A 14,722-nucleotide genomic window follows, 5' to 3' on the forward strand; every position below is an offset into this window, starting at 1 on the left:
GAGCTCAAGGCTGTTTTGTGTTGTGCCGTTTAATTTATTTATTTATTTATTTATTTATTTATTTATTTATTTATTTATTCATTTATTTGTTTATTTAATTCATTTTTCATTTATTTTCTTTATTTATTAATTAATTTATTTTTTTATTTCATTAAATTTCTTTCTGTCTATTTATTTATTTATTTAATTATAATTACATTAATTAATTAGTTAAATATTTTTTTATTATTTAGCATCAGAAGCTCAAGGCTGTGTTGTGTTTATTTATTTGTTATTTTATCTAATTAATTAATTAATTTCATTTAAATTATTAATTTATTTCATTTATGTATTAATTTCATTTAACTTATTATTTTATTTCATTTATTTATTTTTCAAGTTATTAATTAATTTATTTATTCATTTTTATTTATTCATTTATTTATTTAATCATCTAGCATACGGAGCTAGAGGCTGTGTTGCTTTGTATTTATTTAATTATTTATTTATTTATTTTGTTTATCATTGGTTTATTAAAGTTCCCAGTGATGGGTTGCGGCTGGAAGGGCTGGAAGGGCTCTTCCTCTGCCGCCAGGACTTTGTATTGTGTGCAAACTGTGATTTTGCATTGTCTTGTTGAAATATGCATGGACATCACTGGAAAAGAAGGCAGCATATCGTGCTCCAAAATCTCTGTGTACTTTTCAGCATTAATGGTGCATCACAGAAGTGCACGTTACCTTTGACTTGTATTTCATTGGAGATAATACAACAGCACTTTATTTAATGTGTTCCTCGTAATATATTACTATTGTTTTTAATAACACATATTTTAATTTTGATTGCACTACATTTCAAAAAAGTTGGAACAGTAAAGCATTTACCACTTTCTAAATGCTATTCTTTTTCACAACACTTAAAATACATTTAGGGTCTGAGGACACCAAGTGATGAAGTGTTTCGGGAGTTATTTTGTCCCATTCAACCTGCAAACCAGTCTTAAGGTGTGCAAAAGTACAGGATCTTCATTGTCGCATTTCAAAATGCGCTACACATTTTAGGGCTAGTAATGAGGTAAATTGGTTAAATATTGATGTGATTTGAAACAGGTGAAATCAACAATTATGAGTTGGTACAAAAGCACCAAGGTCTATTGCTTTAAAAGCAAAGATGGGCTGAGTATTGCCAGTTTGCCAACAAATAGATGAGAAAATTATTGAAATATTTAAAAGCAGTGTTCCTCAAAGAAATATAGGAAGACATTTATACAGTTCAATTACAACAGTTTATAACGTTATTAAAAGAATCAAGGAGTTTTGAGGAATTTTAGTGCATAAAGGACAAGGGCAGAGGCCTGAGCTGAACAACCGTGATCTCTGATCCCTCAGGAGACATTGCATCAAAAATTATCTTTCATCTATAAGCCATATAACCACATGGGCTCAGGACTACTTTGGCAAACAAGTGTCAAGTACTACAATACATAGCTACATCCACAAATGCCAGTTTAAACTTTACTGTGCCAAAATTTGAAATTTATTTATTTAACAGTGTTACGGTCCCTAACTTAAATAAGACTCGTGACCAAAAGACAACATAACATAATAAACAACGGCCAAAGTGCTCCAGCTAAATTATTTATTAACATAACATAACCAACAAAACAATCCAAATTGACAAGAGATGGGTAGCCCAACAACATAATAAAGAACAACCAAACAAACCTAAAGCAGGTTGGAGCTCCCCACTCCAAACAAATATCAAAAGGAAAGCATAAAGGAGAACACAACAATAAAGCCGTCAAAGACTGTGGTGACGTGGAGGAATGAGGGCTGTAGAAGTCCGCTTCCGTTCGTTTTAAAGGCCTGACGCCACCAGATTAACCAATAGAAAACTGAAAAGGGAAAAAGGACAAACAACATCAATTGAAAGTAATTATTAAGGGCAGGAGTGAACGCCGCACGCAACAAACAGGGACATTGCTAATTAACAGTAAACATGTAAATAAGCCAGAGTTAGCCACAAGGGCTAATTTTTATCTGTTTCCCCCTGCCAAAAGGAAGCCCTATGTTAACAGTGTCCAGAAGTGTTGTCGACTTCTCTGGGCTCTGAGGCGTCTGGAATGGACCATCACACAGTGGAAACCTGTAGTGTGGTCAGATGAATAAGTATTGCAGATATTTTTGGGGAGGAATGGATGCCGTTTACTCCGGACCAAAGACGAAAAGGATTATCCAGACTGTTACCAGCAACTAGTCCTAAAGCCAGTTTCTGTTATGGTATGGGGTTGTGTCAGTGCCCTTGGCAAAGGTAACTTGCCCTTCTGTGGTGGCACCATTAATGCTGAAAAGTACATAGAGATTTTGGAGCACAGCATTCTTTTCCATGGACACTCATGCATATTTCAACAAGACTGGCTGTGGAGGTTGTGTACTCTTGACCTGTCTCCAATAGAGAATGTGTACAGCATTTTAAATAACAGGACGAATTGGATTAAATTTGCTTGCAGGTTGATTGGGACAAAATGACACCTGAAACACTTCATCACTTGGTGTCTTCAGACCCTGAACATCCCAAAAGTGTTGTTATAAAAGGGCAAAAAATTGTGTGCTTATTAAAAAAAAAAATCATGCGTAACACATTAAATAATGTGTGTTGTTTTGTCTACAATGAAATACAAGTCAAAGTAAATTTAGAAATCATTTTCTTTTTTTTATTAGCAATTTCCTGTCGCAACTTTTTTCTTATTTGGGGTTGTATCTTGAAAAATATCTAGGAAAATATTTTGTTGTGTAATCATGGCAAAAAATAAAATAAATCACTTATTAAAAATTATTTTTTAAAAAACTATTACGTTTAGAAATTTGTTGAGAAAAAAAATCTTATTTTTGTTAAACAGAAATTAGTGAAAAAATGATCTAATAATTCAGAGGGCTAATAATTCTGACTTCAACTGTGTATCATATTCATTGAATTATATATAACCAGTATATAGACCAAAACAAATCATAAATGTTTGGATGCAGCAAAACTGGAGTGAATGAATAATGTCAGAAATGTTAAGTTTTGTGAACCGTCCCTTGTGGGGGGTCGGCTTGTTTTTGGATGAGCACACAGTGATGTATGTTTTTGTTCTGTCCTCCATCTATAGCTCTTCTGGGACAGTGATGGACACGTTCCTGCCTGTGCTTGAGTCTCTGTTTGGTCCATCTATATTTCATAGATTTTGTCTCTCTTTGTTTGGGTGTCTCAAACATCTTTCTCTCTCTGTTCAACTTTCCAAATTTTGGCTTTCCTCTCACGTTGGTTATACTGAATTCTCTGGATTTCTGTGTTTTTCAGTGGTGAGACGGTATCCGGTGTTTTTGGGCCGAGCGCATCGCTCTTACACCCGTCAGGAGCCGCTTTACATTCAGACCGTCCTCAGAGTCAACCGTACACTTTACATTGGAGCCAGGTAACACTCGCCTGCATTCATAATCACTTAGCATACGGAGCTCAAGGCTGTGTTGTATTTTATTTGTTTGTTTGTTTGTTTGTTTATTTATTTATTTATTTATTTATTTATTTATTTATTTATTTATTTGTTTATTTATTTATTTATTTATTTATTTATTTATTATTTTTTGTTAACTTATTTATTTATTCACTTGTTTGTTTGTTTTTATTTTTAATGTAATCTATTTATCCAATAATTTATTTATTCATTTGTTTATTTGAATTATTTCATATGTTTATATTTATATTTCCTTCTTTCATTTATCTATAATTTTTTCTTAATTAATTAATTAATTAATTAATTAATTATTATTGTTTATTTATTAAATAACTTATCTTTTATTTCATTTAGTTATTCATTAATTTATTAGTTTATTTATTTATTTAGAATATTATTATTGTTATTATTATTAATAAGAATTTAGCATAAGGACCTCAATGCTGTTTTGTGTTGTGCTGTTCATTTTATTCATTTATATTTCATTTTATTAATTTATGCATGCATTTAGTTATTTATTTAATTCAATTGTTTATCTCATTTATTTAATTATTAATTATTTTTCAATTATTTTTTTATTCATTAATTTATTTATTTGTTTAGTTAATTAAATTTCTTTCTGTCTATTTATTTATTTAATTATGATTTCATTAATTAATTAATTTAGTTATTTAGCATGTGAAGCTCAAGGCTGTGTTTATTTATTTATTTATTTATTTATCTATTTATTTATTTATTTATTATTTTATGTAATTAATTAATTTATTTATTTATTTCATTTAAATTATTAATTTGTTTCATTTATTAATTAATTTCATTTAACTTATTATTTAATTTAATTTATTTATTTTTCAAGTTATTCATTTATTTATTTATTCATTTTTATTCATTCATTTATTTGTTTTAATCATCTAGCATATGAAGCTAGAGGCTGTGTTGGGTTGTATTTATTTATTTATTTTGTTTATCATTGGTTTATTAAAGTTCCCAGTGATGGGTTGCGGCTGGAAGGGCATCCGCTGCGTAAAATATATGCTGGATAAGTTGGCGGTTCATTTCGCTGTGGCGACCCCAGATTAATAAAGGGATTAAGCCGAAAAGACAATGAATGAATAAATGAATGAGTGTTTTATATATTCATTCATTTATTTATTCATTATTTTATTTCATTTATTTGTGTATTTATTAAATTAAATTAAATTATTGTTGTATTTTTTATCCTAACATTACCTAAAATACTATGTTGTATTAATTATTTAGCCTATTACATAAAAATAAAAACCATGCTCTGTGGTAACTGACAGCACGTTAAATCAACACAATAAATTAAAGTCCTAATGCCAATCACCCTGCTAGTGCACATTATAAAATAATATGACATGATTATCATTTCCACTCTTATTAAAAACTCTCCATTTCACCACATCGTCTTACCTAATTGGTCTTAAACATAAATGACATTTTACACAAAGAGAAAATGTCATTACCACTCAACACATTGAGCCGATAAGAAAACATATTCTCTTCACAATGTCAAAGAGTGTGTGCACGTGTGTTTTGACAGAAAACCTGTGTTCAGTTTGACTGCAGGTACATTTGGTTACATTTCTGAAATCCATCACACGGACAGGCCTTCAAAGGATCCTGATCTCAAGGGAGTTGACATGTGCTGCTGGTTAGGACGCGGTTGAAAGTGAAACCCCTGTTCGCTGACCTTTAACCATTACACAGTCAAGCTTCTTAAACGCTTGCTTTCTCTCAAGCTGGAGAACAGATAGAGTCCATCTTGAGTTTCTGAGCACTCTTAAAAACTCTTAACCAACTTTTTCATACGGCCCATAATGCTTTGCGTGGATCATGGGAGAATCTTACGTTAACCTATAGTCAATACGTTAACCACACAGTTAATATTTTCTTTTGCCTTTTATCAATGTTAATATATGTATATGTTTTAAGAAAGAACATTATTATTGTTTTAACAACAATAATAATAATAATAATAATAATAATAATAATAATAATAATAATAATTCATTCATTTTCTTTTTGACTTAGTCCCTTTATTAATCTGGGGTCACAACAGCGGAATGAACCGCCAAATTATCCAGCTTATGTTTTACACAGCAGATGCACTTCCAGCTGCAACCCATCACTGGGAAATTTTTAATAATAAAAATAATAATAAAAATAATAATAATAATGATAATAATAATAATAATAATAATAATAATAATGATAATAATAATAGTAATAATAACAACAATAATTATCAATGTTAAAATATGTATATATTTTACGAAAAACATTATTATTATTATTATTATTAATATTATTATTATTATTATTATAATAATTATTATTATTATTATTATCATTATTATTTTAAATTATTATTGTTATTGTTATTATTACTATTACTATTATATCAATGATAATAATAATTATTATTATAAATATATTGCAATTAAAATAATATTTAACTTATTTTTTATATAAAAATACAAAAGCTAATAATAATAATAATAACAATAAATATCAATGTTAAATATGTATGTTTTAAGAAAAAACATTATTTATTATTATTATTATTATTATATTTTTATATTAGTATTATTATTATTATTATATTAATGATAATAAAATTATTATTAATATTAGAAATATGTTATAACTAAAATAATATCTTATAACTTATTTTATTATATAAAAATACTAAATCTAATAATAATAATATTAACAACAACAACAATAATTATCAATGTTAAAATATGTATATGCTTTAAGAAAAAACATTATTTTTATTATCATTATAATTTTAAATTATTATTATTATAAATATATTGTAATTGAAATAATATTTTAACTTATTTTATTTTGTAAAAATACTAAAGTTAATAATAATAACAATAATTACAAATTTTAAAATATGTATATATTTAAGAAAAAACATTATTATTGTTATTGTTATTATTATTATTACTTTCAATTATTATTATTATTATAAATATATTGTAATTAAAATAATATTTTAACAATTTTATTATATAAAATACTAAAGCTAATAATAATAATAATAATATTAATAATAATAATAATAATAATAATAATAATAATAATAATAATAATAATAATAATAATAAAAAAAATAAAACAATAATAATTACATTTAAAATTATTATTTTTAGCAGTTTATAAAATACTATAAATTTATATTTCATTTAATGCCTCACACTTTACATCCAGGTAAAGATATCGGATTCAAAACCTTTACTTAAAAATTAAGTTGCCATGCTGTGCAAATTGTTTCTCCACAAATTTTAGTATATACTGTAGAATAAACTTCATGCAGTTTTCATACTCCTAATGATGCTTGGTGTGTGTGTGTTGGTGCAGAGATGACCTTTATCGAGTGGAATTGGACCATGTATCTGGAGATGAAATGTTCTACAGCAAGGTGAGCTTGTACTGATCTTTCTTTTTCTCTCTCTCTCTCTCACACACACACACACACACACACACACACACACACACACACACACACACACACACACACATAAATAATTGCATGTATAAATTATTTGCCTTAATTGCTGGTGATGATTTTATTCCCTTGTCGTTTTTACAGAAAAGAACATGGGAATCCAACAAGAATGACATCCGCATCTGTAGGATGAAGGGCAAACACGAGGTAAACGTTCAATGGCAAAACACTGAAGTTTATTTTCTATTTCATTGCCTTTTAACCACTGCCCGAGCGTGTAAGTTCATTTACAGCAATTTGAGTTATTTACTCTATGATTTAGACCTGTGGCGGAGCTGAAAACTCTCATTTCATAAATTCTCCCAGAGAGTAAATGCACAGTGTGGGGAGTTTGCTTTATATTTGCAGTCTCACAGGAAAACGTCACTCTTGCCTCTCAGTCGATGCTTTTAACTTTATTGCTAGTGATTGTTTACAGTGTTGTTTAGTCTCAGATGTTATTGGCAGGTCTGGATTTTTCTACGATTTGCTTGGGTTTTTGACTTATGCTGTATTTATTAGGTCAATATTGCTGCCAGCTACCTTGTATTGTGTTTTATCTCATACACACTCAGAATTAAAGGGACTAAATCTGTCGGTACACTCTTGTACCATACAGGTGGACATTTGATTTGATTTTGATTTGATTTATATATTTTTGAACAAAAATATCGTACATAAAATATTATTAACAAAAAATACATTTCAACATGGTCGAAAATAGAGTGGGATGAAGCGCAAGCTTATTATTCTCCCATTCCATTACCACACACCTCATTCGTCCATTACTTGAACTTATTTCTTCTTTTACTTATCTCTTCTTTTTACATGAAACACATTTCATACTTTTGCCATCTTACTGTATATGTTTGATTCCATTTGTACCTTTACATTTTGTAACAGACAAATAGAGCACTCATTTTCTTACTAATTGGAAAATCAAACCTTTTCCCTGATGGTTGCCAAACCTGCTATGAGTATAACCGCATTCACCATCGGGAGGCGCTATAATCACACTCGTAGTAGAATTTTGCTCTCTCCATCCAAAATAAATAAAGTTATCCGACATGTGCGCCCGATAGCTCCGCCCCTTCCACTACGTGAGCAAACTTGCGGTCGTTGAGTGCGTAAAGTGTCCATCATTCCACACTTTATTTTACCTGCTGAATAAGTGCATCATCTGGGTAATTAAAGTGCACTTATTATTTTTCAGTGTGAACACACTACTTACACTATTTATACTACAAAATGGCGTAGAATAGTGCATAAGTATGCGATTTCAGATGCAGCTAATGTCGTATAGGTCCTCTGAAAGGCCCACCCCCAAGAGGCTCTGATTGGTCAGCTAACATAATGAGCTGTGATATGCGGATTGGCTCCATGTCACCACGTCACACCCCTGTGTTAACAGTCGAGTCAGAGCAGCTGTTAGCTGCCTGAATCAGACAGAAAAAGGAAGAGCACACAGCTAAACCTAACGCCTGCTCTCTAAAATAACATCTGACAAGTGTCTTTCACGTATATGAATAATAATATGAAACGTTCACATGTCTTTTGTGAGTTTGTTATTTGAGATTTAGAATGCAGGGAAAGCGGTTGCATAAAGAGACTACAGTGCTGCTAAAGGTTGTGGGTGTTTACAGCGGTTTGACTGATAAATTTGAATCTGTAGCTAAATAAAATAAAGGTTGTGGCTCACAATCCACAGCTTTGTCTAACTGGAAGAGATTCTGGAAGCTGTCCTTTGTCAAATGCTTGCTATATATATTTTTTTATAATTCTCTGGAACATAATTGAAATAGAATTGTAAGCAAAATTTTGATTGCAAAATCCTTTGGAAGCCCAAATACAGAAGAAGCTCTGTGGAAATAGCAGCATTTGAATGGCATTTTAGCTTTCTCTGCTTTAACATTACAGCTCCTCTGGCCACATGCATGGTGAATGCACGTAACCGGAAGCCCTTGTGATTTCATTAGACCATATGTATTTTTTTGTAGTCCCCAAACTTCATTCGCTGTAGGCTTTGCTAAGTTAACTCTATAAAAGCTAATGTCTCCCTTTGCATTGAACTTTGATCGTCTTACATTCAGAAATGTCGTTTTTGTTCTAACAGCTACATTACACGTCAACTAAAGTTTAAAATATGATATCGTAGTGGACCACTCTTTAAGATATGTAATAGCAAATTATTTATCTACCTCAACGAACTTGTAAGCCTCTGAGAGGCTTGGCTTTGCTTCATGAAGTCTGGAAAGGACCACACCGCACCATTAAAAAAATCCTAAACCTTATGCACATTTTTAACCCCTCGTTGATAAGAATGTTATTATTATTCAAAATCAGTCACACCTTGTTGAGGCACATTTACTTGGATTTTTTTTATCACTGCAGTGAAGGTCTTTGACCTCCAAGTGTCAGCTCCTTGCTTCCCTGAAGTCTAATGCGGGGTTTGGGGTTGAAGCTTTTTGGGCTTTACGGTGATCAGCCAGTCAACATCACCCAGACACCAGCTGTAATAGCAAAATATTTTCTTCCTGTTTACAAGAAATACATTGTAAAGGGCCATGACCCAACCCCATCAGCAGGGTGTTTTCACACCTCTAGTTTGAAAAAGTCAGGAAAGTGGGTGAGACCAGCTCTGTTTAGGTGGGAGTGTCGAGTGGCGAAAGAGGGAAGGCTTTGCATGAAAAGGGTAGTTTCAATACAGGCACTTCAGCTGATTTTCACACCAGCAACACAAACACTGATGAAGGGGAGATGACTACATTTACATGGACATCATTACTCAAATGATTTGCCTTAATCAGAGGCAAATCAGTTCCTTTCATGATCCCGTTTTACATGTTATTCATTCATTCATTTTCTTGTCGGCTTAGTCCCTTTATTAATCCGGGGTCGCCACAGCGGAATGAACCGCCAACTTATCCAGCAAGTTTTCACGCAGCGGATGCCCTTTTAGCCGCAACCCATCTCTGGGAAACATACACATTCACACACACACTCATACACTATGGACAATTTAGCTAACTGTGGGGGAAGTCGGAGTACCCGGAGGAAACCCTTGTGAACACAGGGAGAACATGTAAACTCCACACAGAAACGCCAACTGAGCCGAGGCTCGAATCAACAACCCAGTGATCTTCTTGCTGTGAGGCGACAGCACTACCGGCTGCGCCACTGCTTCGCCCTACATGTTATAGCACATAATTCGATTAACATCATTGCTTCATTGCCACGCTATCCACATTTCCTCAAGGTTTCATGTAATTTCAGGTGTTTCATGTAATGTATAAACTCAGGCAGTTCACAGAATGTGATTTTACTGGAAGGCAGTGTACTTTTGTTTTAGCAGGTTGTGTTTGTTTGGCTTTTACACAGAGCATTTGCACCTGACAGCTCCGGCACATTTCTCTTAAAGAAACTCAGCAATGAGCAGTCAGCATGCTGCTTTGGTAAAAACAGCTGTTATTCTATCATTACATAATGAACAGCAGAAGTTAAGGTGATTTTAGGAAAATGATTTGCCATTTTATTAGCAAACGTGGCCTTTAATGCAGGAGATCGGTTGAAGGAGGAATCACAATGATGGCATACAGCGGACTAGTGATATTATAGCTGCACATTTAACTACAAATCGCTCTTTTTATGCGCATTAAAATATATGAATGCACAATGTGCAACTTTCTTCATGTAATTATAATGAGTAGTTATAAAAACTGTAAATCTGTTTGCAGAAATGTAAAGATTCTCTGCATTTCATCTGCAAAAATGAAATAGATAAAAGGACATCCATAAATACAATTAGAGTATTTATAAATATCCCTGTGTTGACGTGGGTTTCCTTCGGGTTCTCTGGTTTACCCCACAGTCCAAAGACATGCGCTATAGGTGAATTGAATAAACTAAATTGGCCGTAGTGTATGTGTGTGAATGAGTGTGTATGGATGTTTTCCAGTACTGGGTTGTAGATGAAAGGGCATCCGCTGTGTAAATCATATGCTGGATAAGTTGCCGGTTCATTCTGCTATGGCAACCCCGTCTCATACTTCAGCCTCCACATCAAAGTTCCTGAAAGCAAAGAAGGTCAAGGTGCTCCAGGATTGGCCAGCCCAGTCACCCGACATAAACATTATTGAGAATGTCTGGGATAAGTTGGTGGAGACATTAAAGATCAGTCCAAAGAATCTTAATGAACTCTGGGAGTCCTGCAAGAACGCTTTCTTTGCCATTCCAGATGACTTTATTAATCAGTTATTTGAGTCATTGCAGAGATGTATGGATGCAGTCCTCCAAGCTCATGGGAGTCATAAACAATAATAATTCTTTTTCCACTGCACCATGACTTTATATTCTATACTGGACATTATTTCTGTTTAGTAACAAGACTTTTGTCTAAGCAGAGTCAGACCTTACTCTCCTAATTAAATAATAAAAAATCAAGGCATGATCATATTTTATTTTGGTAAATGAAGCGTAATCTAGAGGCCTTTGCCTTTCAGATAAGCCACTTCTGATACCAAATGATCAACTAGAAGTCAAGTTATTATTTGTTGTTCCTAAAACTTGGAAAGATGACAAGTCTTTTGTCAGGGAGTGTAGAACCATAAATTCAAATTATGACTTTTAATAAAAAACTTTTGAAAATATTTCCAAGTGTATTTGAAAAACAAATTTAGAAAGTGACAATGATTTTCTACCAACAATTACTGTCTTCAATGAAATAGAAAAATGTCTGAAAATATGGTACCTTTTACATTTTTTTTATGCAAATTAAAAAAGCTAAATGACAACAGTGTTATCTTAAAATTGTAAATTAAAGTCATCAGTAGTTTACATGGATGAAAAAACATATTTATATAAAAACCGATTGCATATGACGAGAGATATTTCATATCACATACTATGCAGGAGTTCAGCACTAGCCGAGAAACTGCCATTGAGATGAATGGGACTGTTAATAATAGCTTTCTCTAGAAATTATAGAGCCCTTTCCTCAAACTCCTTCAGGAATAATGTTTTGAGTCTGTGTTAATTTACCACATTTAATATCCTTGCACACTAAAAAAAAAAAAAAAAAAAAAAAAAAATATATATATATATATATATATATATATATATATATATATATATATATATATATATATATATATATATATTCTGGTAATTAACAAGATGTTTGTTTATGCTAATACAAGCTAATACAAGGTATGGGTTTCCTTTGGGTGCTTCGGTTTCCCTCACAGTCCAAAAAACATGCGCTATAGGTGAATTGAATAAGCTAAATTGGCCACAGTGAATAAGTGTGTGTGAATGAGTGTGTATGGGTGTTTCTCAGTGCTGGGTTGCCGCTGAAAGAGCATCCGCTGTGTAATACATATGCTGGATAAGTTGGTGGTTCATTCCGTTGTGGCGACCCCTGTTGAATAAAGGGACTAAGCCGAAGGAAAATGAATGAGTGAATGAAAAGGTTATAAACAATTAATGGTAAATGTCATAGTGGTTCATTTATTCATTTTCGTCTTAGTCTCTTTATTAATCTGGGGTCGCCACAGCGGAAAGAACCGCCAACTTATCCAGCATATGTTTTACTTTGCGGATGGTAATTACAATGAATACTTTCTGCATGCACTGTAAGTAAAAATGTAATATGATTTTTTTTGTCTTCTTTTAATTAAACTGAAAAACTATTCATGAATTTATAATCAGCCCAAAATCTTAAAAATGACAAGTGCATTAAAATAAAAACAGTTTTTGTCTCCACTATCTTATCATGCAAAGTAATTAGTGATCATATAATAAAAACAACACAGAAAGAAGCAGAAGCAGTGGGAGAAGCAGAGGCTGTTGCAGAAAGCGCCGCAGGCTGAGATTCGCAGGTGTGTGTTTGATGTCTCGGATTTCTCCAACATGTGGGTGGGTGGCAGACAGGTCTAATTTGTAAGGCTCCTTCTTGCCAAACAATAATCGGTGTCCGGGTTCGACACTCGGTCCCTTGAAGTTCTCTCCCCTGCAGTCATACACATCTATTAAAACGGGCCCGTTTGTAAAGGCAGGACTCCGGCATTATGAAGGTGGGCAAAAGGCAGAGGATAATTAGCCTCTGAACTGAAGAACAGGAGCAGATTTATCACGAAAAACATCAAAGGATGACACAATCGTGAGAACTGAGCTGCGCTCGACTCAATGTAAAGGGAATCTTAAAAGCAGAGCTCGGGAGAAGTATTTGGGAAGGATAGTGGGACGTAAAAAGAAACAAGAAAATTTTAAAGTCAACAAATTAATAATGCAGACTAATCAATAATTTATAATGGTATCTATCGATTGCAGAATTCAGGGATCTTGAGATGTCCTTTTTTTCTATAAGTTTTTTATAATTGTATATTATACAATATTATATTTATTATAGTTATAGTTTGCAGGAATATTTGGTGGAATATTACTGTCACAATTACCAGCGATGTTATCCCTGCAGATCGCTGGAGAACTACACATCTGTCACTGAACTAGACTACAAATACCATCATGCACCTCACACACACCAGTTCCTGATTCCCCCTGATTACAAACACACACATCTGGTAACTCATCATGGACTGATTACCTTCACTTTGTATTCTCCTCTCACACACACATTACTGAGTCTTGTTATTGTGTAGCATTACGAAGCATTAATCCTGTCCAGTCTTTCCGTGTTTTGATTCTTGCCTTGATTTCCGCTATTGATTCTTTGCCGCCTGTACTGACCATTTGCCTGTTTTTAATTACGATCTTGGATTACCTTAATGCTTTTGTTTGCCCCTGTTTTGACCGTTGTCTGCCTAAATAATCTGTTTAATGTGGATCCTCAACATCGTTGTCCAGCGTTCTTCAGTTACAATTTCTATAGACTTTCAATAGAAGTTTTCAAAGACACTTGAAAACTTTTTCAAATGTTAGACTTTTATTTCGAGTTTCAATTTGAAATTGTGGTTATATTTTACAAAATATGGAATATGGAATATTACCAAATTAGTTTTTTCAAAGACACTTGGAATTATTTTCAGTTTTAGATTTTTAGTTTCAATTTGAATTTATTGTTACATTTCACATTAATATTTAGGGAAATATTACTAAATTTGTTTTTAAAAAGACACTTGAAATTATATTCAAATGTTAGATTTTAATTTTAAGTCTCAGTTTGAATTTATTTGTAGATTTTGCAATAATATTAGGTGGAGTTTTACTAAATTTGTTCTCCAAAGACACTTGAAATTATTTTCAAAAGTTAGTTTTTCATTTTAAGTGTCAAACTGAATTTATATAGTTTAGACTAGTATTTGGTAGAAATTTCCTTAATTAGTTTTTCAAAGACACTTGAAAACTTTTTCAAATGTTAGACTTTTATTTCGAGTTTCAATTTGAAATTGTGGTTATATTTTACAAAATATGGAATATGGAATATTACCAAATTAGTTTTTTCAAAGACACTTGGAATTATTTTCAGTTTTAGATTTTTAGTTTCAATTTAAATTTATTGTTACATTTCACATTAATATTTAGGGAAATATTACTAAATTTGTTTTTAAAAAGACACTTGAAATTATATTCAAATGTTAGATTTTAATTTTAAGTCTCAGTTTGAATTTATTTGTAGATTTTGCACTAATATTAGGTGGAATTTTACTAAATTTGTTCTTCAAAGACACTTGAAATTATTTTCAAAAGTTAGTTTTTCATTTTAAGTGTCA

At 31.9% G+C, this 14,722-nt stretch overlaps 2 protein-coding genes across 21 annotated transcripts in view; one reads left to right on the forward strand and one right to left on the reverse strand.

Moving 5' to 3' along the window:
• The window catches only part of sema6ba (sema domain, transmembrane domain (TM), and cytoplasmic domain, (semaphorin) 6Ba), a 269,128-nt gene that overhangs the window by 161,806 nt on the left and 92,600 nt on the right, over positions 1–14,722 (forward strand). For all 20 annotated transcript variants that reach the window (XR_015477841.1, XR_015477843.1, XR_015477840.1 and 17 more), the window contains 3 exon segments: positions 3,322–3,436; positions 6,869–6,929; positions 7,101–7,163. Coding sequence is in view for 11 of the 20 variants with exons in the window: in XM_087239716.1 (XP_087095842.1) it covers positions 3,322–3,436; positions 6,869–6,929; positions 7,101–7,163 (239 nt within the window). In the remaining 9 variants the exon portion in view is untranslated.
• Positions 1–14,722, reverse strand: part of cactin — a 465,667-nt gene that overhangs the window by 74,980 nt on the left and 375,965 nt on the right. The gene's annotated exons all lie outside the window — the stretch shown is intronic.

The sequence above is a fragment of the Danio rerio genome, chromosome 2 (genome assembly GCF_052040795.2).
Source record: "Danio rerio strain M-AB ecotype USA chromosome 2, GRCz13ab, whole genome shotgun sequence".
NCBI lineage: Eukaryota > Metazoa > Chordata > Actinopteri > Cypriniformes > Danionidae > Danio > Danio rerio.